The sequence below is a fragment of the Paroedura picta genome, chromosome 3 (assembly GCF_049243985.1).
Source record: "Paroedura picta isolate Pp20150507F chromosome 3, Ppicta_v3.0, whole genome shotgun sequence".
Lineage (NCBI taxonomy): Eukaryota > Metazoa > Chordata > Lepidosauria > Squamata > Gekkonidae > Paroedura > Paroedura picta.
In genome coordinates this window covers 2,547,887-2,570,894 of record NC_135371.1, presented here as the reverse complement: position 1 = coordinate 2,570,894, position 23,008 = coordinate 2,547,887, and the positions used below count along the sequence as shown (strand labels likewise).

General features: G+C 50.1%; 1 protein-coding gene and 1 pseudogene across 2 annotated transcripts in view; one reads left to right on the top strand and one right to left on the bottom strand.

Annotated features, from left to right (window-relative positions):
- LOC143833820 (uncharacterized) overlaps positions 1-10,049 on the bottom strand; it is a 36,790-nt gene extending 26,741 nt beyond the window's left edge. The window contains 3 exon segments of the mRNA XM_077330044.1: positions 6,617-6,731; positions 7,578-8,050; positions 9,914-10,049. Of these exon segments, the coding sequence (XP_077186159.1) occupies positions 6,617-6,731; positions 7,578-8,024 (562 nt within the window). The 5' untranslated portion in view covers positions 8,025-8,050; positions 9,914-10,049.
- A 1,089-nt stretch (positions 10,050-11,138) lies between these two features.
- LOC143833913 (uncharacterized) lies at positions 11,139-20,788 on the top strand (annotated as a pseudogene). Its single transcript, XR_013229707.1, has 6 exons — positions 11,139-11,248; positions 13,014-13,514; positions 13,813-13,918; positions 14,637-14,707; positions 14,887-15,013; positions 16,567-20,788. The product of XR_013229707.1 is annotated as an uncharacterized LOC143833913 (transcript).
- The last annotated feature ends 2,220 nt before the right edge of the window (positions 20,789-23,008 follow it).

Sequence of the window (23,008 nt, the reverse complement as noted above, 5' to 3'; positions counted from 1 at the left end):
TAGTGGTTCAAGACTGGTGGATTCCACTCTGGAAAAGTGGGTTTGATACTCACTCTTCCACATGCAGCCAGCTGGATGACCTTGAACCAGACACAGTTCTCTCAAAGCTCTCTCAGCCCCCACCTAAGTCATAGGGCGTCTATTGTGGGAAATTTGTCAGCTGCTTTGGTACTTCTTTGAGTAGTGAAAAGCAGGGCATAAAAAAAAACAGCTCTTCTTCTACAGTATTTTCCCCCTTTTCTTCTACAGTATTAATGGAGAGTCAACGGGGATGCTTTCCACTCCACTCCCGTCCCCTTACTGAACTAGCCGTTGCAGCTCCAAAAGCCGGCTTGAAACACAGATTAAGAAGGAACCCACAAGCAGAGGTTTAAACCTACATACTGAGTCCACTTCTCTTTATTAACCCCCCCCTTCCCCAATAAACTGGGCATTTTTCACACCTCTCCTGCACAAAAGAAGAACTCGGGAACATTCTCACAACAGCCGCAAAGCAGGGATTTTGGCAGCTTGGCGGAGCGGTTCAGAGAACGGTTCTTGCAATACCCTGTGGGCCGTGTACTTGTGTTTCATTTTGGAAGTTTTTAATTTGTGCCTGACAAAAACCGTACAATTTTGTAATACTGATGCTGTCCAGACATTCAACCTGTAAAGGTCCTGACTGTTTCCAGCTGGGTTTTTGTGGCTCTGTGGACTTCACTCCCTGAAGAGGAGAGCCCCTGTCCCCACTTGACGGACATCCAGAGGCGTTGCAAGGCCGGCTGGATTGCCAGGGCTGTTACGGGGGCTTGAGCAGCAGGCATCTTTTAAGGGAGCGCGGGGCAAGAGCTGTGGGGTTTGCTATTTTATTTTTGGGTGTAGCTGGGAACGTTTTTAGCTGCTATCGCAAGCCGCCTCGAACTACAAAGAGGACCCTTGACCAGCTCAATAGCCGGTGCGTCTGGTCAGCTCCTGTCCCTCTGCAAGGGGACGGAGTACCAGGGAGCCAGATGTTGATGCAGCAGCTGCCGAAAGGCCACGTCCTCCACGAGGGAGAAGGCTTGGGCATCCACAGCGATCATCCCGCCCACGAGGTGAGTGACGGCTTCCCGGGCCCTCCCTCTAGCCCTTCTGGGTGACACTGTCGGCGTCCCAGGGGGAAGGACCTCTCGGAGGGTGGCCTGCCTTGCTGTCCCGCCCACGGCACTCCGAGCGCGAGGAGCCTTTCTTGGAGGGGCCCGCTGCTCCCCCACTGCTGCTCCCTGCTGAGAGGGAGGGGGCCTGTTCTTCCTCCCGCTGGCTGCCACCCTCTCCTCCGGCGGCAACATAGCGGGGTGTGCCCTTTGCAGGTGCCTGCGGAGGACGGAGGAGGACAGGTGCTGGCGGTTTGTGCCCCTCCGGACAAGGGTGTGGCAGACCTGGCACTCCGCCACGCAGGGGTCGCTGGGGAGGCTGCGGAAATGTTTCCAAACGGTAGGCTGGAAACGGGGCCCCAGGAAGGGAGCAGGCGAGATATTTTCATTTTCCCTGGAGTAGGTTCTCTGGTTAGGATGGAGGCCCGTGTCTGTTCGTTTCTTGGCTGGCCTTTCTTCTTGGACTGGGGCTTCACGGAAGCCCCCTCCGTGGCAAGGAATGGGCTTATCCCTCCTCTTGTCAGCATGGCTTGCCTCCTGCCCTTGGGGTCCATCTCCAGATCCAAAGTTTCCTTCTGCATCTTCATTCTTGGATATTTCTAAAGAGAACTGCTGGAATTCCCCGCTTGCCTCCTCTACATCTGCTGCTGGGATAAGGCAAGAGGCCCAATCAGCGCCTACACAGGAAGCCAAACCACCAGTCAAGTCATGCTTATAAATATTAGAACTTCTTCCCCCCACCCAAACTGAGTCACTGCTTGCCCCCGCCAGGCTCTCCAATACAGCACTTTTATATTCTGCCTATTCCTCCCCTCTCCACCCCCCTCTGTATGTACTTCAAGAGGAAGAGTGGCAAAGAGTTGTTCCCCCACTGTTCACATCTGCCTTGCTGTGCAGCTGTTCCGATTATCTGCTCTTGAAGACAGTTCTTTTTTTATACCCCGCTTTTCACTACCTGAAGGAGTTGCAGAGCAGACCCCACAACAGGAACCCTATGTGGTTAGTGAGGCTGAGAGAGTTCTGACAGAACTGCTCTATAACAGCTCTATCAGGACTGTTACTAGTCCAAGGTCACCCAGATGGCTGCAGGTGGAAAAAGTACTGGGAATCAAGGCTAGCACTGCAGATTAGAAGTCACTGTTCTTAACCACTACACCAAACTGGCAAAGTTGAATCCAGTCTTAGACTGTATTGATCAGTAAGAAAGACATAACAGATTGTATAGAGAAACTTCAAAAAAATGTGGTGCTGTGATGACATAGTGTAAGGGGTTTTTTCCTTGGAAACAGTTAGAACAACATAGTTTTAAGTACTGTTGAATGGCAACAACATATTTCAAAACAGTAGCTCTGTAACATGTAGCACAATTTTTGTATTTTCTCTTCTTTTCTCTTCAATAAAACATACTTTTTAAAAGATATATATAATAAATAAACCTGTTGTTCTTAAAAGGGCCCCTGGACTCAAACTTTGTTCTGCTGCTTCAGACCAATACGGTGACCCACCTGACTACGAGACGTTATCACGATATCTGGTCCTGCAGCGGCACAGAGAAAGTCCTTCCAGATGTGAAGAGCACCATGAAGAACCAGTTTTCAGGCTCCCAAAATGCATGTTTGCTGGAAATGGGTGGCAGGGAGAAGCCAGGATTTATAGATTTTGGAAAAGGTGCCTATTTTGGGGGTTGGTGTGAGGACCTGAAGGCATCTAGGTCAGGGATGGCCAAACCGTGGTTCTCCAGATGTCTATGGACTACAATTACCATGAGCCCCTGCCAGCATGCTGGCAGAGGTTCATAGTAACTGTAGTCCATGGGTGGCAGCATAGTTTGACCCCCCCCTGATTTAGGTGAAGGCTGTACAAGGAATTGTTGGGATTCTTTCTCCTGTTATAGCAGCCCCTACCTTCTCCTGGAATATCCAGTATTTAAAGATCCCTCAGCCCCTCAAGAACTGCAGCTGAGCTCCACACCGGAAGGACTTTCTGGGCCGACCAGATTTCAGGCTCCAGAAGGCCTCCCTCCCTCCTTTCCCAGAGGCCGGACCCCCCCCATGGTTATTCCACGCTTGTCCCCTTGACAGAACCGTGAAGATACTCACTTGCAGCCAGTTCCTCTGGGAAGGCAATCCTCTCTGCAGAGCCTCTTGAGAAACTCTCCAGCCTTTCTTTGGGTGGGAGGGATTTGTCAGTCTCTGCTGCCGTCTCTTTTACGTTCCTTGGTTCTTTGGCAGAGAGAAGGGTGGGGGGAGGAAGGAGCGTTCCTATACAGGAAAGAGATCCAAGGAAGAGGATTTTATTTTTCCTAGAAGGATGGAATCCTGGTTAAGGATCAAAGCCCACATTCTGCAGCCGTGTAAGGGAGATGGTGCCTTGGGCCCATGGGAATTGTAGTCTATGGACATTGGGAGAGCCAGTTTAGCCACCCTTTGTCTAGAAGCATACAATCATAGAGTTGGAAGGGGCCACGCAGGCCATCTTGTCCCACCTCCTGCTCATGGCAGGATCAGCCCAAAGCATCCAGGAGAAGGATCTGTCCAGATGCCGCTTGAACACTGCCAGTGAGGGGGAGCTCCCCACCTCCTTAGGCAGCTGGTTCTACTGCAGAACTACTCTGTGCAATTTCCACCTGATCGCTAGCCAGTATCGTTCTACACGTCTAATATCAGCCTCCATTTTTTTTCTGAATTGCAATATTGATTCATTATATATCAAACACACAAGTTTTGCCATTGTCCCACATTCCGTCAATTTATTTAACCAGTTCATAATATCTAGTGCTGATTCTTTTTTCTGTCTTGATGCACAAGGGATCCTGGCGGCTGTTGCCATATTTTTACAAGCTCATTATACATTTCAATATTATCCTCAACTCTATTTCGCTCCCTTATATATTTGGGAAAGGCCTCCTGGGAGGAGACTGTCCAGCTCACTCGATCAGACGTCATTAGTCTGAAAGATGCCGCTGGTCTCAAACTTCGTTCTGCTACTCCAGGCCAACACGGCTACCCACCTGAATCTACCTGGGGTGGATGACAGTAATCCCATCTGTGGGAAGGACACACGTTGTGGCAGCTGGCTAATTAAGATGAAAGCCACAATACTGGCCTCAGTTGCCCCTGGGCCAGCCAAGCAGCTTGGGTCACTCTACCCATCCACACTGAACACGGCTTTCACCACCACTCCAAATCCCGGAGGCTTGCATTAGTGTGGGTGGGGAGACATGGGTCAGCCTTAAAATGCTGCATTGCTCTTCAAAATCTGGATTTATCCACTATCTCAATGGCAGCTCTTTGCACCTTTGCTACCTATGAAAGGTCCTTACCCAGGGAGGCCACGGTCTCATAGGTCTCCAGCATGACTTCCCTGTAGAGAGCTCTCTGGCCCGGATCCAGCAGGGCCCACTCGGCCTCGGTGAAAGACACGGCCACCTCCTCAAAGGAAAAGGGGGTCTGAAAGGAAAAGCAGAATCCCCTGTCAGAGATGCCAGGCAGAGACGGCACACTGGAAGGGGGCATTCTGGAAAGGCACAGGATGTAGACCTTGGCACGGGCAAAGCGAGTGGCATTCAGAACCTCTTTCCCTTGAGCACCTCAGCAGCAACAGCAGCAGCAAAAGCCCTCCTGAGAAAGAGGGTGTGCTGATTGGAAGGATGGCCTGTTGATTATATTTGGGTTTTTTTGTTAGAAATGGATTGTCTGCTGTACATGCTCCTATGAAGAAGACAGAGGAGAGCTTCCAATGATTGAACACCGTAAAGGCGTCTTAAGGAAGAATCAGAAAACTGGGCCAAGCTGTAAAAAGGGAGGCAGGTGTCTCTCTCTGCCTCTGTCTGTCTGTCTCTCTCAGGCCAGGCCAGGTCAGCAGGACGGGGCCTTTGTAAGTCCAGCCCTCTGTGGCTTGGGGGCTGTTATTGCCGTTCTCCCTCGCATAAACCTGGCATTTGTATCAAAGGGGGCATTCCTTTTATTGGTGAATCGTGGCACAAGGTTGCTCCTAGAAAGAGGAGACACCCTTCTCAGCTTTAGCAGGGAGAAAGAGGCGGCCGCCTCTGAGTGAAAGGTTGGGAGAAAAGGCCTGAGGTCTGGGGCAGGGGCAGGGGGTCACAGAGGGGGACCCAAGTTGAACCACACTCGTCTCTCTTACCTGGACTGGAGGTGCGGCAGCCATTTCCACACCTATGCAAAATTGATGGCTCAACACCGTCTCTTCATTGCCTGAGAGGGAGACAAAGGAGGAAGGGCGTCAGCTGAGCCCAGCTGTTTTCAACCTTTTGACTGCGGAGGAAATGTTTTTCAGGCTTTGAGGAACTCCGGAGACTAGGCCCGTAGAGCAACAGGTGAAGTGCACTCAAGTGACGTCAACATCCATCCAAACTTTTGGGAAAGACTACAGAACCCCTGGGGAGCTGTTGCAGAATCCCAGGATTCCCCGAAACCCTGGTTGGGAAGCCTTGCCCTATACACCCTCCAAGCAAAAACAAAGCTTCTAATGACTTTTAGTAAATGGTGGAAGAGAAGCACCAGGTCCCCGTGAACTTTGGGGTCTTTGAAAATAAATGCTGGTCACGTGTTTCAGACTTCCTGACATACGTCCTGTGAACTGGGACTCAAATCTGTGACAGCTTCCCAGATAGGCCATCCCTCTGTAGGCTGGGCTCTGTCCTGTGGCTCTGAGCCTGGTCTGGTGGGAAAAGGAGGGGGACAGAAATGGTGTCACATGACACATCACTGGCACAGCCATCCAAAAACCCAGGATCCTCTCTGTGGTTGGCCCAACAGGTGCTCCCAGAAAGCCCTTAAGCAGAGGCACAGGAGCCCAGTTATCGGTCCCTGACCAAGGGTTGCCAGAGTTACACGACCCCAGAAGGTGGTGGGTCCATTCATTTCCTGTGGCTAATAGACAGAGGCCACCAGGTTTGTCTACTTTTTCTTTACTGAGCCCCTGGAGTCCCTGGAGTGGCAGGGAGGTGAGAACAGAACTGCCCTCCAAGGGTCGTTCTAACCTCCCTTAAAGTGAGCAGCCTCACTATACCGTGTGACATGGAGTCCCAGACCCTGCCCCCGTGGAAAGCTCTGCCAACTGAGATCAGGGGCCTGCAGGACCTTAATCAGTGCTCCGGGGCCTGTAAGACCCCGGCTATTTTGCCAGGCCTATGGCTCAGGCTGGAAATATAACCCCTAATACAGAAGGAGCCTTCGGGTAGAGAAAAGCGGCATATAAGAACCAACTCTTCTTCTCTGTTAAGAGATTGTTCTTCCACACTGAAGTCTGCAATTGAAAACAATTTGAAATTGAGGTCCCTTGATAAAGCTACACAGTGAAACGTGTTGGGATTTATTTACAATTCTGAATATTGAAGAATCAACTGAGGTTCGACGATTCCCTGGAGGTCTGTTTATTATATTTGAAGTAGTTGATGCACCATGCTGGCATCCAGGGCCCCACTGCTTGCTTTGTGTCTGGTCCTTCACTGGGTCCCACCCCTCCTATTTTATTCTAGTTACCATGTGAGAGGGCATCATGGCCACACTCCTGGGGCGGAACTCTCTGTCCTTCCTCCAAAAAGGGTCCTTCCGCCTCAGAGAACTCCGGCTCTATCTTCACGGATGGCCCCTGCATCTGAGAAAGAGGGGAAAGGGACAGGTAAGAGAAGACACTGGACTCTGCCCCCCCCCCCCCATCAACCAGCAGAGCTGCTTCAGCAACCGGGGACGGAGTCAGGGTGGGATCTGCTTTTCAGCCAAACAATTTCTCTAGATGCAGAAATATTTGGCAGGGAAGATTTAGGAGAAGGTTGTTGGTTGAACTGAGTGAAGGAAACGGTTGTAAAAACTGAATTTGGGGCTGGGTTTGTGATTTAAAGCAATATCCTTGTTGAATATGAGAATAAATCTGTGTGAGAGCCTTTAGCCTTCCCTGAATTCCAGGCACAGTAAGCAGGGAAGGTTTGTTTTGAGGCCATGTTGCTGTATCGGTTGAGATCAGCTGGTTTTTCACTTGAGCAGTTGCTCTTTTTCTTTGAGTAGCTGTTAAACACTTATACTCACAGTTAAACACAAAGAAAACTTTTTAAGCCATGAAGGGTATTCTATATCAAACTCAAAGAGCTCTTCTTGTGCAGCTCTTCTCAACCGGTAAGATGCTTTTTAAAATTTGATTTATTAACCATTCCTCTCTGTTACCAGCTGATAATGTTAATAACAAACACAGATTCAGGCTCATACATTCATGCAAAGATAAACTCTGTTCATAACACACTTCTTTTTGTCGCGATACCTTATTGAGACATTCTGTCTCAGACGAACAAGTACGCAGAAGCAGAGGAACTGACCGACTGAGAGAGATTCGGTTAACTGACTCTGACAAAACACAATAGTTACAGTTCTCCCAACATGCACCACTCCTTCCTCCAATATGCAGAGGGCCTGTTTTCAAGGATGCAGAAAGCTCCACAGAACCCCTCACCTGTTCTACCTGCCTCTTCTCCTCCGCCTGGCTCAGGAGGAAGCCTTCGGCCAGGGCCACCGCCTGGGAGCTGCTCTCCGGCCCGCATCCTCTCACCCAGCCCTGCATCTCCCGGGGAAGGATGGCCAGAAACTGCTCCAGGATCACGAGGTCCAGGATCTGCTTCTTGGTGCGCCTGCCTGGCTTCAGCCAGCGGCTGCAAAGTCCGTGGAGCTCCTTGCAAACCTCTCGGGGCCCATCAGCCTCCTGGTAGCGGAACTCCCGGAAGCGTCGGCTGCATGTTGCTGCGGTCATAGTCTTCTGAGGCCAGCTCTCTGGCGCAGCCCTTTCCCAATTCAGCACTGATGGGATGGGGTGGGGCCTTCCCTTGATCTCTTGCCAATTCCAGGTCCCCCTGAGCCTTGTTCTTCCCTTCCCTTCCACTTCTCTTTGGTAACATCCAACCATGGAAAGTTTCCCGTATTCAAGTGGCTCTGAAAAAGAAGAGGAAAAAATATCAAAAAGGCAGAAAGGAACCAAAAGAGAACGAAACTTCCCCGCCAACCTTGGTCAAGAGACACTTAAGGGTTTCCCTGTTGGACCAGGAGGAGCGTCCCGTTTGGTTGTGCTTTGCGGAGCAGACAGTGGGATGTGGCAGTCAACAAGGTGGCTGAAGTCTTGGGCTGCATCAGCAGTGACATCACACTGGAACTGCAAGACGTCACAATCCTGCTGTACGCCACACTGGTCAGACCCCACCTGGAGTCCTGTGTCCTGTTCTGGAGGCCTCACTTCAAAAATGACATGGACAAAACTGAGAGGGTGCGGAAGAGAGAGATGAAAATGATTCAGGTCTGGAGTCTAAGCCCCATGAGCAAAGGATGAAGGATTGGGAGTGTTCAGCCTGGAGAAGAGGAGGTTGGTGGGGATAGGATGGCTGCCTTTAAGTGTTTGAAAGGTGGTCACTTAGAGGAGGGCAGGGGAACGGTTCCTGTTGGCAGCGGAGGAGAGGACCTGCAGTGATGGATTTAAACCATGTGTAGAACAGTATCAGCTAGATATCAGGAAGCAAATTCACAGTCTGAGTATTTCAGCAGTGGAATGGGCTGCCTGAGGAAGTGGGGAGCTCCCCCTCACTGGCCGTCTCCAAGCAGCGGCTGGACAGATCCTTCTCCTGGATGCTTTAGGCTGATCCTGCACTGAGCAGGGGGTGGGACTAGATGGCCTGCATGGCCCCTTCTAGCTCTATGATTCTATGACTGGAATGAACGTCATTGTACTGTATTCCGTATCAAGCTGTTTGGCCTTTCAGGAAGTACACCATCCGTCTGGCTTGATGCGAAATACAGTACGATGATGTTCATAGAAACGTGTTGCAAATAGTATGATCTGAGAATGCTGTGACTCTGTCCTGGGGGCTACATCCCAACGTCTAAAACGGAGCCTGAGTTGAGCAGGCCTCCCTATCCAAGCCCCAAACGGATATACTACGGGGCCAAGGAAACACCTCTGCCCCCTGTCTCCTTCCGTGCAACCAACATTTAGAAGTGACAGTTATGGATGGAACTGTTTTTAGACATTTTAGCCATTGGTGTTGTAGTTAAATGTAGTGTACAGCAAGACTATGACATCTTGCAGTTTCTCAAGAGCCAGGTTTGATTCCCCACTCCTCCTCCACCGGCAGCCAACTGGGTGATCTTGGGCTTGTCACAGTTCTTACAGAGCTTTCTCAGCCTCCCCTGCCTCACAGGGCGCCTGCTGCGGGGAGAGGAAGGGACGGTGATTGCAAGCCACTTTGAGGTCTGCCAGGTGACTTCAGGCCAGCCCCAGTTCTTTCTGAGCTCTCACAGCCCCTCCAACCGTACAGGGCGTCAGTTGTGGGGAGAAGAAGAGAAGGCGATTATGAACTGCTTTGAGACCCCTTTGGGTAGTGAAAAGCTGGGTATAAAAACCAACTCCTCTTAATTATTTACTGTATGCATATTTATATTTTATTTTATTATTCTGTATGTTTTTTTGTAAGGTGTACCCTGCCCCTAGCCTGAAGAGAAAAGGTGGGTAACAAATACAATTAGAATCCGAGAACCGTAGAGTGGGAAGGGCCCTCCTGGGTCATCTAGTCCAACCCGCTGCACCATGCAGGACACTCCCGACCCTCTCGGGGAGGCAGGGACCCCGCCCCAGGGAAAGGGCAGCGGAGGAGCCGGTGGGCACGAAGGCCTTTGTGTTTACGAGGCTCAGACCCCGCCTCTTTCTCCCCCCCCCCCAGGCGACAGCGGCTGAGCACGCGCCAGGAACGCAGCCCCGGGGAGGGTTCGAGCCCCCTCCGCGTCCCTCCGCACCGCACCGCACCTCACCTCCCGGCTTCCTCGCGAGCAAGCCTCCCCGGGATCGCTGCCCTCTGCCGTCGCTCCGCTGCGGCTTCTGCTGCTCCCCGGCCGGGTCCGAGCGGAGCCTTCCCTTCTTCCCTTCCCCGCCCCGGAAAGGAGCCGGCCGAGCGCCCTTAACCCTTGCAGCGCTGCAGGCGGGGGGGGGGAACACGGGACACTCCTCAAGGGGGCTGCTCCGGAGCAACTCCAGCCCGCCGGGGAGACAGGACGGACAGGAATCAGCTCCCCCGGAGAGAAGGGCTGCTTGGCAGGGGGGGGCTCTAGTAGGGATGCCAGCCTCCAGGGGGGACCGGGAGATCCCCCGGAATTGCAGCTCATGTCCAGGCGACGGAGATCAGCTTCCCTGGAGAGAAGGGCTGCTTGGGAGGGGGTACTCTAGTAGGGATGCCAGCCTCCAGGGGGGACCGGGGGATCCCCCGGAATTGCAGCTCATCCCCAGGCCACAGAGATCTGTTTTTTTTGGGGGGGGGGAGTTGCTTTGAAGAGGGGATTCTAGTAGGGATGCCAGCTTCTAGGTAGGACCCGAGGATCTGCTGGAATTACAGCCCATCTCCAGGTGACAGAGATCAGTTCCCCTGGAGGAAATAGTTGCTTGGAAGGGGGACATGGCTTTACACCCACGGAAGACCCTCCCTGCCCCAAACCCCACCCTCTGCAGGCCCTACCAGTGCCTGCTCCTTCTCACTGCCTGGAGACTTGCCTCAGCCCCCCCACAACCGACATTCTTGCCCCCGCCCCCTTGGAAGTGCTAATTAAAGTTGAATAAATAACTGAGCAATAAATGTGGCTAAGATTGGGTTAAAGCAATTGCTAAGACCTGTGAAGAGTAGTGAATCTGCATGCCACGTAATAAAAGAGTTTACAAACAGATGCGGGAACTGAACAACTTTAGCATGCGTAGTAAAATAGCCCAATATCGCTGTTAAGGCCTGGGTGTTTCATTGGCTTGAGTGTTGAAACAGGTGGAAGGGATTCAGCCTTCTTTCCCAGAATCTAGGCTCTGGCCCTTCCCTCCAAGAAATATTGCTAAAAACTCCCCCATGTAGAGTTACTCCAAAGCGGCCCCATTGACCTGCACAGGGCATCGCAGATGGCAGCCTGGCTAAAGATTGGACAGAACACATTTTTCATCTGGTTGCAGCACTGAACAGGTTAAACCCACAGAGCTTTTTTGCTAGAGAGACCGAGCAAGTAGGAGGTGGAAGAGAGGAAAGGCTCCTTTCCTGTAGGAAGGATGAGAACAGGAGAGTATTCAGATATTTGCAACAACAGAGAAAAGCCCTGCAGCTGGATCCCGGGAAGGTAACTTGCAAGTAGGTCTGGAGGGATAAGCATTTAGCACTTGGAAAGAAGGAGGGTGGGGATCATTCTCAACTACGATTGTCATAGGCTTGCCAGCTCCTGGATGGGAAATGAACACACCAAGGAGCACCAGGGGTGTGGGTTCGAGTACCCACCTGCAGCAGCATTTTGCCAAGAGGATGTGCCTGGAGAGAACACAACCCGGTCACCCCTGCCCCATCTTTCCCCAACTCCCTGGGCAGAGGCAGCCCTATCACAAATGCCGGACTTCCCCTCCTGCACTGGGGTTGGGGTGGGAGTACCGGCATCTAGTTCCCAGAGGAGAGAGGAGCAGACCCCCGGGCAATACAACAGACACAAACACCAGGGCACAGTCACACAAGGTGTGGGTCAGGTCCCCCTCCCCCAAGGGGGAGGGGGGCAGCAAGAATACAAAGCTTGCCTTTTGGTGGCTGGGAGACCCAGAAAGGAGTCCCAGATGGGATCAGGTGGGGTGAAGCGTTCCTGCAGACTGGGTGGCCAGAAAGACAGCCTTTCCTGTCTGCTTGAGATCAGGAGTCTGATCTCAAGCAGGGTCAATTCTGGAAAATGGTCCTCCGGTCCGGGTGAGCGGGAATATGGGAACGGCTTGTTACATCCGCCCTGCTGCTCCACGTGGTCAGACACTGCAAGGGATCCTAAGTGGGTTGGTTCCCCTTGGAAGGAAAAGGAGATCGGGACCCTGCAGGAGGGGGCACAAAACAGATCTCTTCTGCCACACTTTTGGCCAAGGCCAATGAGCCAAGACTGCCCCCCCGAATCCTCCGCCACCAGATAGAGCACAAGGCAGCCCCAAGGCCAGCCACCCCATCAAGGGACAGCTTTTGTGTGGTTATACAGGGACCGGTTGGGATGACTACAGTGTTTACGAGTTGCAAGTTTTACAAATTTGCCAGTTGATGAGTTTGATTGTCATATACTGTACTAAAACTGGATGGGGTTGTGAGCTGTGAATGTGTGATGGAAGCTGTGTGAGCCGCAAGGGAGGGCGGCATAAGAGTGTCCCAAATCTTCTGTTCCACATAATATATTTCTGGTAAGGCCTAGGAGGAGGAGCGTGTCTCATGGCTTAAGTGCCACTCAGTGCTTAACACCCACTCAGGGTGGCTGTCCCGCCCTTGAGTGCCTCCTCCTCCAACCGGCTTGCCTGTCTGCCAGTGGCCAGCCAATCGCCTTCCGTCCCCTTCCCCTGCCCACCCCCTCCTTCTCCCACTTCCCTCTGAGGCTCGGAGGCTGCAGATCCCTGCTGGGTGAGAGCTGCCCCTGCCGGTGAGTTCCCTAACGGCTGCCTGCAGCCTTTCCAGGTCCTGGGGGGAGGGAGAGGCCGTCCGCCGAGTTCGTCCACTACCACCCCCAATCTAGCACCTGCTGAATTCCTGAGTGCAATGGGCTTGGACCCTAGTAAATAAATGATTGACGGATACACTGGCAGAGCTGAGCACAGGCAGAAGGCAGAAGAACTGCCACAGAGTAGCCGAGGGAGCATTTCTGGTCCTCAGTTTTTTCCAGCCGAAGCCCGTCTTGTTGTTTTGTGTCGCCCTCATTTCATTCACCACATGCTTCATTTTTTTTTCAGAGTTTACATCTTCCCAGCGTCTATCCATACAGCCTGGAAATCTATTATTTCTTTTCACCAGAGTAATTCTTGTGTGTTTCCTGAGCACATGAAGGTTTCTGATGTTCAGTTTTTATTGTCCATGTTACTGTCGGTATCTCCCCTCCGCAGAAAGCCTCTCTTCATCATAGCCCAGTAAATAAAGGCGTTTTCTCACATATGGAGGTGACTCAAGAGAAGGGGAAGGAGATGGAAAAGCAGGATCTGAGAGGACCTGGGTCTGCAAAGACAGCAAGCAAAGGCCCCCGTCCTACCCAGGCTGGGGATGGTGCTGAATTCTGGGAAATTCCCGTGCTCGAGATCTTGACTAAGGACACCATGACCTCAGATGTACACAGCCGATGCTTCCGGCACTTCCGCTACCAGGAGGCCGATGGGCCCCGAGAGGTTTGCAGCCGGCTCCACGGACTCTGCAACCGCTGGCTGGAGCCAGAGAGGCACACCAAGCAGCAGATCCTGGACCTGGTGATCCTGGAGCAGTTCCTGGCCCTCCTGCCCCGGGAGATGCAGGGCTGGGTGAGAGGATGCGGGCCGGAGAGCAGCTCCCAGGCGGTGGCCCTGGCCGAAGGCTTCCTCCTGAGCCAGGCGGAGGAGAAGAGGCAGGTGGACCAGGTGAGGAGTTTCCCTCCAGCTATGTCCAACTTAAACAACAATATCTGATCTTACCCTACGATCCCCTTGAGAGATATATGTCCAAGTGTTAATCATCCAGTTGGGATTTCATGGTCTCCTTAAGCAGCCACTTCTGTGAGAGAATTTCTTATTCTCGTCCAGGTCATTCATCATGGTTGGAAGAAAAGCATACCTGGTCTGCTGACAGAAAGGGTGATGAGTCTGGGGGCAGAACCCATTCCTTGGTTTCTTTTCCATTCCATCTCTTACTTATTCCCTTCCCTCGCTGCTCTTTCAGATGTGGGCCCCATCCGTGAAGACAGGAGCCACTTTCTCTGAGGTGGAAGGGGATTCCTTGGAGCAAGGGCAGAGCGTGCTGGCCCAAGAGAAGGCCCTCTCCTGTGGTAGGGACTCATTTTGCGTATGTACAATTGTAGCATCCAGTGAATATGATGGGTAGAAAGTTCAGATCAAGAAAAGAATTAAATACAGGAAACAGGATGCTGGAGGAGGGATGGCGGGCTGTGGGCAGGGCCCCCCTCCCAGGGACTTTGGGGAGAGGCTTGGGGTGGTTTGGGCACAGATGTGATGACGTGCTAGATCAGGGGTAGTCAAACTGCGGCCCTCCAGATGTCCATGGACTACAATTCCCAGGAGCCCCCTGCCAGCATTCGCTGGCAGGGGGCTCCTGGGAATTGTAGTCCATGGACATCTGGAGGGCCACAGTTTGACTACCCCTGTGCTAGATATTAAGGGGGAAATGCCAATAAGGTGTTTTAAGGCCACAAGAGCCAAGCATGGACACAATCCCTTCTCCCCAGCCACTCATAGCCTGCCCAAGTTCACAAAATCTGCATTTCTGTGAAGTGCCTCTCCAGCCTCTGCTTGAAAACTTCCAAAGGAGGGGAACCAACCACCTCCCGAGGGAGCCTATTCCACCGAGGGACCGCTCTCAGGGTTCCTGGTGCTTCTTGCACAATGTACTATGAAGTGTTTAAAATGTTGTTGCGTGTACAGAGGGTGAGGTTTTGTGCCCCAGTCCAAGGGAAGCAGGGGGCAACCAACCCAATGGAACAGGAACTCCTGGTAAAACCCTATTTTCCTTCTTTGTCTCCCTCACAGGCCGTAGAGAGAGGCGGCTGAGCCTTTTTCTCTTCAGAGGTGTGGAAACAGCAGCGGCACCTCCAGCCCAGGTAGGGGAGATGGGCAAGGGGCAGCCAGGCTCCCCCTTCCTTTCTTAGGGGGGCTTTTGCTCCTCCAGAGAGGCTCTGAACACCACCTGTGCCGAAGTCATACAACCTCTATCCTCCTGGGCTGCCTCAAGCCTCTGCCTGCCATGATCTCTGAGGAGGGAATCTGCTTTTTCTTCCAGCCTCCCTTTTCCTTCGAGGAGGTGGCCGTGTCCTTCACCGAGGCCGAGTGGGCCCTGCTGGATCTGGGCCAGAGAGCTCTCTACAGGGATGTTATGCTGGAGAACTATGGGCTTGTGGCCGCTCTGGGTAAGGGACTTTCACAGGTGCCAAAGGTGTGAAGGACTCCCACGCACTTCCCCACATTGAGGTACATTCCCTCCCAACGAATAAAACATGGTTCCCTCACAGACTGAGCTGCCCCTGCAGTGTGGTTTCTTTGTCTAACCTGGTGATCCCTGGCACTTGTGGAGCTTGCCCGGCCTCAACCAGGGTCAGGGCCTTTTCGGTCCTGGCCCCTACCTGGTGGAATGAGCTCCCAGAAGAGCTGAGGGCTCTAGTGGGGCTGCCTGCAAGAGGGAGCTCTTCTGCCAAGTGTTTGGTCAGGGCTAGGGCTTGGAAGAGCATTGCCCCCCCCATCTTTCCCTTTCCTCATTGTAGGAGGCTCCATCTTGCTATCCTCCTCCTCCTAACTGCAGCACAGGGCCTGGAGCCTGTAAGGACGTGTGTTGGTAGTTTTTGTTAATTTTTTGGGGGGGAGGTTATATTGTGGGGTTTTAAGTGGGATCAGCCAGCAGGAGCCAGCTCACGGAGAGCGGCAGCAAATAAATCCCCGCATAATAACTAACGGAACCTCACTGCTCAAATTCCTTCTGCCAGGTATTTACCTCAGTTCTCCAGACACTTTGCAATTCAGCTTTCAGCCTTTAGTAAAGACTCTTTTCTTTCACTCACATTTATCCTCAGAGCATCCGTTCGGCTAAGCCAGGGGTAGTCAAACTGCGGCCCTCCAGATGTCCATGGACTACAATTCCCATGGGAATTTTAGTCCATGGACATCTGGAGGGCCGCAGTTTGACTACCCCTGGGCTTAGCCTTTCACTCCAGCTCTCAGTGAAGATTTCTAACCAATCACTTACTTATTCCTGTTCCTACAGAACCTTATAATATAGAGATGTCTGCCGCAAGGCCAGTTCTTAACTTCTCTGTGGCCAATCATTACAACATGCACTTCCCCCAGGAAGGATTATAGTCATCTGCTCTGCCTGTGATTGGGAATTCTGCTGTTTCTGATTGCGAGACTTTATTTTGAACGTGCTCCCGTCCTTGCAGAAGAATTTTTCTTCTTGCTTGAATTTCTTTTCTTCCCCATCTGAATGATCACTTTCCCGTCTCTCTGCCACATAAGCCAGCAAAGGTTAGAGAGATTATAGTGGAGACTCACAAAGGCCTTGTGAAGAAAGGGTGGAGAGTTTAATAGGAAAGAGAGCATTTAATTCACAGATAAGCTGGCTGAGAGTGGGTTTCTTTCACAGTTATGTCAAGGGAACTAGCAAGGAATAGTCGTGGGACTTTGGTCCTTCTAGTTTGGTAGAATTATATAGCCTGCTGGGTTAGAAGAGGAGGTGGCCTTCTGGGGCCTGAGATCTGGAGACTGTCCTCCTATACAAGAGCTCAGCTGTGGCCCTGAAGAGCTGTAAGAAGCGTGAACACTGGAAATTCTTGAGAAGGTCACGGTATAATGATATGCCAAAAAGGATGAGGCCAAAGGGCCATCAATTCTTTCCTACAGTTGTCACACAGATGTCTTTGGACCTTACCTGCCCTCCCAGGTGCTAATGGGATCTTTCTTTTTCTTCCAGCTAAGAAAGATCAGAAGGAAAAGGAGGCTGAGGAACTTCATCAATTTCTGGATAAAGTTAAAAACAAAGACTTGAAAGGGAATAGCTATCATGGCAGGCCTAAGAGGCAGAAAGGCGACCATACTGTATTGAAGAGGGATAAACTCATTCCTTGTCAAAATGGGGAATGCCAAAAAGTAATTCACAAGGTGGAGGAAACATACAAATGCTTGAAATATATCATGAGCTCATATGAAAGCCAGTGTAATATCAATCTGCGTATTCACACTGGAAAGAAGACCTATCAATGCTTGGAGTGTGGAAAGAGCTTCCTTTGTAGAGCAGAGCAAATTAGACATCAGAAAGCACATAGAGGAGAGAAACCTTATAGTCACTCAAAATGTGGCAAGAAATCAGACCTTGCTCAACACCAAAGGATTCATTCAGGAGATAAGTCATTTATCCACTCAGAGAGTAGATTGGCATTCTCTAATGGAAGAAATTGTAATGTGCATTTTCCAAAGCACAGTACAATGAAGGCATGCAAATGCATTCAGTGTGGAAAGCACTTCAAATACAAATAGCAGCTTCTTGCACACCAAAGAATACACAGAGGAGAGAAACTTTTCAGATGCTCACAGTGTGGAAAGAGATTCAGGCTGAGTGGCCATCTTCAAAGGCATCAAAGAACCCACACAGGGGAAAAACCTTTTGAATGCTCAGACTGTGGAAAGAGATTCAACTGGAGTGGCAATCTTCAGCAGCATCAAAAAATCCATACAGGGGAGAAACCTTTTCAGTGCTCAGAGTGTGGAAAGAAATTTAGTCGAAGTGGCAATCTTCAGGAGCATCTGAGAATCCATACAGGAGAGAAACCTTTTGAATGCTCAGTGTGTGGAAAGAAATTCAGTCGAAATGGCAATCTTCAACAACATCAAAAAATCCATACAGGAGAGAAACCTTTTGAATGTTTGGAGTGTGGAAAGAAATTTAGTCGGAGTGGTAGTCTTCAAGAGCATCAAAAAATCCATACAGGGGAGAAACCTTTTGAGTGCTTAGAGTGTGGAAGGAAATTCAGTTCAAATGGCAAACTTCAGTGGCATCAAAAGACTCACACAGAGGAGAAACCTTTTGAATGTTCAGAATGTGGAAAGAGATTCAGTAGGAGTCTCCATCTTCATGAACATCTAAGAACTCACACAGGGGAGAAACCTTTTGAATGTTTCGAGTGTGTAAAGAAATTCAGTCAGAATAGTAATCTTCAAAATCATCTAAGAACCCATAAAGGGGAAAGACCATTTGAATGCTTTGAGTGTGGAAAGCAATTCAGTCAGAATTATACTCTCCAAGAACATCAAAGAACCCACACAGGGGAGAAACCTTTTGAATGCTCAGTTTGTGGAAAGGGATTCAGTCAGCGTGGCATTCTTCAAAAGCATAAAAAAATCCATACAGGGGAAAAACCTTTTGAATGCTCAGAGTGTGGAAAGAAATTCAGTAGGCGACTCCATGTTCAGGAGCATCTAAGAACCCACACAGGGGAGAAACCTTTTGAATGCTCAGTGTGTGGAAAGAGATTCAGTTTAAATGGCAGTCTTCAACAACATCAAAGAACCCACACAGGGGAAAAACCTTTTCAATGCTCAGAGTGTGGAAAGAGATTCAGTCACAGTTATAATCTCCAGGAACATCAAAGAACCCACACAGGAGAGAAACCTTTTGAATGTTCAGTGTGCGGAAAGAGATTCCGTCAGCGTGGTACGCTTCAAAAGCATCAAAGAACCCACACAGGGGAGAAACCTTTTGAATGCTTAGTGTGTAGAATGAGATTCAGTCAACGTGGCAGTCTTCAAAAGCATCTAAAAAGAACCCACACAAGGAGAAACGATGTAACTGCTTAAAAGGTATCCCCTGTGCAAGCACCATGTCATGTCTGACCCTTGGGGTGACACCCTCTAGCGTTTTCATGGCAGACTCAATATGGGGTGATTTGCCAGTGCCTTCCCCAGTCATTACCATTTACCCCCCCCCCCCCAGCAGCAAGCTGGGTACTCATTTTACCAACCTCGGAAGGATGGAAGGCCGAGTCAACCTTGAGCCGGCTGCTGGGATCGAACTGCATGTCTGCTGCCTTACCACCCTGCGCCACAAAAGGCTCTTCTCTGTAACTGCTTAGCCCATGTAAATAGCTTTTCTCTTGTTTCACTTCTAAAAAATAGCCAGAGACCACAGAAAGCACTGAAACAACTTAAACTTTTGTGAAGGCCTTGAATCTATCCAGAAACCGTACCCTAATCTGGAAGAAATGTTATAAATGTTTGTACAATGGAAAGAGCTTTAGCCATATTTCACATCTCAGATACAGTGAAGGATGGGTTCTGCCAGTAGAAGTAGGGTCAACTCTTCATATCTCCCATAGCATTGAGGAGTCCATACACGGGAGGAACTACATCAATGCTCAGTGTGTGGCGAGAGTCTAAGGTGCAGATCTGACTTTCACGTTCCTCAGAGAATCCACACAAGGGTGAAATATTCCTATTGTTGGTTCTGCTGAGGCTGTTCTTCAAGCACACAGATGTTGGAGGCTCTGTAATTAGTGACACAAAGATGGGCCTTTCTCGCTGCTTCAGGTTATCTGTCTTTATGACATCTGCAGAACTGGGAGGAATATTTCTGTTTTCCCTAATCCTATGAAGAAATAAAGAAGCTGAGGGTAGTGGATATGTAAAGCCACTCTGATACTCCTTCAGGTAGTGAAAAGCAGGGTAAAAAAAACCACCCCCTCCTTCTTCTAGGGCCAAAAAAAAAAAATTATTCTGGGTATAAACTCTCATGTGCAAGAAAAACAAATTAGTCCAGTGTGACTTTTAAAGAGAAGTGTGTATGTTCATGAAAGCGAATACCCTGAATAAATCTGTGTTGTCCTTAAAGATGCCACTTGACTCTACTCGGTGCTGTGTACATTGGTCTTCCCTCAAAATCAATTCAGAGACTCAGGTTGGGGCAGAGCATCCTGGCTCAGCTGGAGCGAGATGGAGCATGGGTATTATTCTACGGTCACTCCCCTGGCCACCCGTCAGTAACTGGTCTCCATTTAAAACTGAATGATTCAAGGGAGTTTTCCTGCACAGGCAGGAGATTTGCACTGTATCCAGTTTCCTTCACAGTTGCATACATTATTGGGGACTGGTCTATGCCAATATGTTTAGCTAGCTGGATTGTACAATGTCATTTTTGTATCATGTAATGTGCCCGGTTAAAACTTTGCTTCAGCTGTTTTGGGGTTTCTGATTGGTTCCACAGCCCTGATCCTGTTGTAGTTTATTGAATGCTCCAGCTGGTTAATTGTCTTGACTCACTTTGTGTGATCTGCCTTAGTTCAAGGGAGAACACAAGAGCGTAAATGATAAATAATATCCGTCTGAAACTCTTCCTGTCCTTTCCTCAACCCCAGCCTTATCCATGGCTCAATCTCCAAGTCTCCAGAATTTCCCATCTGGGAACTGGCAACTTTAGCAAGGCCTGGCCCCCATGAGACTTCTTGCAAATGACAACATATTTCTGCAAAGGACCCTGCCTCCTCCCCCTGCCTTTTACTGACAGAAACTCCAGGTGGAATGCTGTGGTTGCTTAGTAACAGCCACTGAGGGAATCCATTTCTTAAAGTTACAGCTACTCCTTTTATTTGGTTTTCAACAAATTCTTTCCCCCTAATATATTTCACATTTTACTGCAATCCTGGGGCATTTTTCAGGTGTGCGGGAAGTTCTGCCTTGCCTACTTGCAGCTCCAGTCACTGGATTTAGGTATGCAAAGATTTGGCCCACTTTGCTATTAGAATATAGGGTTGATTTTATTAAAAGGTTGGTACCCTGTTTTCCTTGTGGTTTTAGTCAGTTCACAGTGCTACCTTAAAACATTGTCAGTTAAAATGAAAAATAAAGCAGCAAATCCCGCACCTCTCACCCTCTTAAAAGATGCCTAGCATTCAGAAGCCCTAAGAGACAAGCAGACCCCACAGGGTGGATGTTCACTGACTTTCCTAAGCCAGTTCTATACTGTTTTTGTCCTCTGCCTGGCCATTCCAGAAAGTGGAGGCACTTGTGTAGTCAGTGGTTGATTTTGCTAGGTGGCAGAGAAAAGCTTCAGTGGACCTATGTGAGTTCAGCAAAACTCATTACATGTATTTCTCTGAACATCCCATCTAATTCTCTCACTCTTTTTGAAACCTGACTTCATTTGCCAAGAGGTGTTTCTTCATGGTTTCATCTACCCTGCAAGACTGGCATACAAAGACTTGCAGGGTTCTCCAAATTTGTCATAACTGATTCCCGTGGATATTATTTGCAATACAACATATGTTCAAAATGCTGTTCCTCTATTTCATGCTAATTGTCTAAATTGAATATTTCCACATTTTGCACCTTGCTTCTTGCACCTTGTTCCCCCACCCACTTGGGGCGAGGGGCAAGTATCCCTGGTCCCTGCACTAAAACCAGCCTAAAAAGGGCTTTGCCCCCCCTGTGTCCGTGGGGCAGGGATGTGCCCCTAAACACCAAGAAAGTTTGAGATGGAATAGTGGAAGCCCCAGAATCCCTGTCATTTCTGAAAGACCATGTAGGACAGGGGTGGCTGAACCAGCTCTCCAGATATCCATGGACTACAGTTACCGTGAGCTCCTGCCACTTGGCCAGGCTGACAGGGGCTCATGGTAATTTTAGTTACATAAATTATTGGAGACTGGAGAGCTACAGTTTGGCCACCCCTGATGTAGGGAATCTTGGTTGCCTGTGAAGGTAATTCTCTGGGAATGACACAGAGGATATAGTTATCAGGTGATATGACCACTGATGGATGTCCACCTGCCCCCTCAATGGCCAATGATGGGCCTGGAGGGGTGGAAAGGGGAGGGGCCACGATGATCATAAAATTCCTTGTTGGCTGAGTCACGTCGCATGTAAGTAAGAGGTAAGTACCTTCCTTTAAACTTGGCTGCATGGGGGGTACTGCTGGCAAGGGGCAGCGGAACACGATGTCACATCCTGTGGGAGTATCCAGGTGATGTCACTTCCAGTGACTCCTGGGGGCGTGGCAGAGAGGTGAGCCTGCTGACATCACTTCTGGGATTTCCTCAAAGCCTGAAGAACGTTTCAGGGGTTTCTCAGTGGGGAAACAGGAGGGAAAGGCTGAACTATGGCAGGCTTTTCAGAAACCTTTCTCCCAACTTTTCCCTGCTGTCCATATTCTGTGAATCTTGCTGGGTAGAGGAAAGGGAAGGGTGACCCCAGCAAAGAACAAGAGCAACATGGACATGGAGAACAGGGGCTCCCTGCGACTGCAGACTTTCCTCTTCAGCTGTGACCTAAAGGCAGACAAGGAATAGCACTTTAAGGTGAATGATGAAGAAAACAAGCATCAGCTCTCATTACGACCGGTCAGTTGAGGAACTGGCACGAGAGAGGAGTTGTCGGAGCAGAAACACGATTCTGCAGTCAATCAGATTTGAGTCAGTTTAGACTCAGAGGTGTGACTGTCTGGTAATCTGGTCTTCAGAGGCTCTTTTGCAGGCCTTTAAGAAACGTTTTCTCTGAATTAATAGAATACTCAGGCGCCCCAAACCTCCAGGGAAGCAGAGAGCCCTTGGGAATCAAACAGGTGTGAAAAATGCCCAGTTCGGCAAGTCCTGCCTTCTTTGACTGACACCCTAATAAGCCTGACTGAAGTTTCTCTCTCTCAAGTGTTTGCAGAGACATAAACACACAGGCCTGGTGCAACAGAATCAAGTCTGAGTCCAGTGGCTGTTCAACAGCTGCCTCCCAATGAAAGTCATTGATGGCTAACTGGCCAGGGCTTCAGAGAGGAGGAGTCTGAGAGACCCAAACATGAATCCCTGTCTTGCTTGGGTGGATTTGGGGCCAGCCAGATCCTATCCTAACCCGCAAAGTTGCTGTGAAGGTTAAAACGAAGAGAGGAGAATAATGTAAGCTCTTCTGGACTCCATTATGCAGAAAGCTGGGGTATAAATGAAGTGAAAAAAGAATTAATACAGCTGAAGATGGAGAGTTGATTAAAGGGAGGTTGGTGAATAGCTGAGAAGGTGAGGACAATTCTTCTGTCCCTCTGCTAAAACATACCCTGTCTGATGTTGTCTTCCCTTAAGGAGTTCCCAGTTCTCATGGCGTGGGCAGCTCACCTGGCCGCCACGTGGACCAAGATGACTGCTCACATCTTCTCCTAAGAACAAGTTCCTACTTCCGTGGTGAAAAGGACTTCTGGCCCCACCTCTGTGGTCAGCAGCAGACCCACCTCTCTGTTCCCTCCCACAGGGAGCTCCTTTCTCCTAGGGAATTTTGGGAAGAAGTCCTTTCCCCCCACCGTCCAGGTCCCTGCTTCCTGGCTAGGCCAACGGGCATCTGAAAGGAGGGGAGCCAGGGATTAGCCACCCCTCCCTTCTCTCCACAGC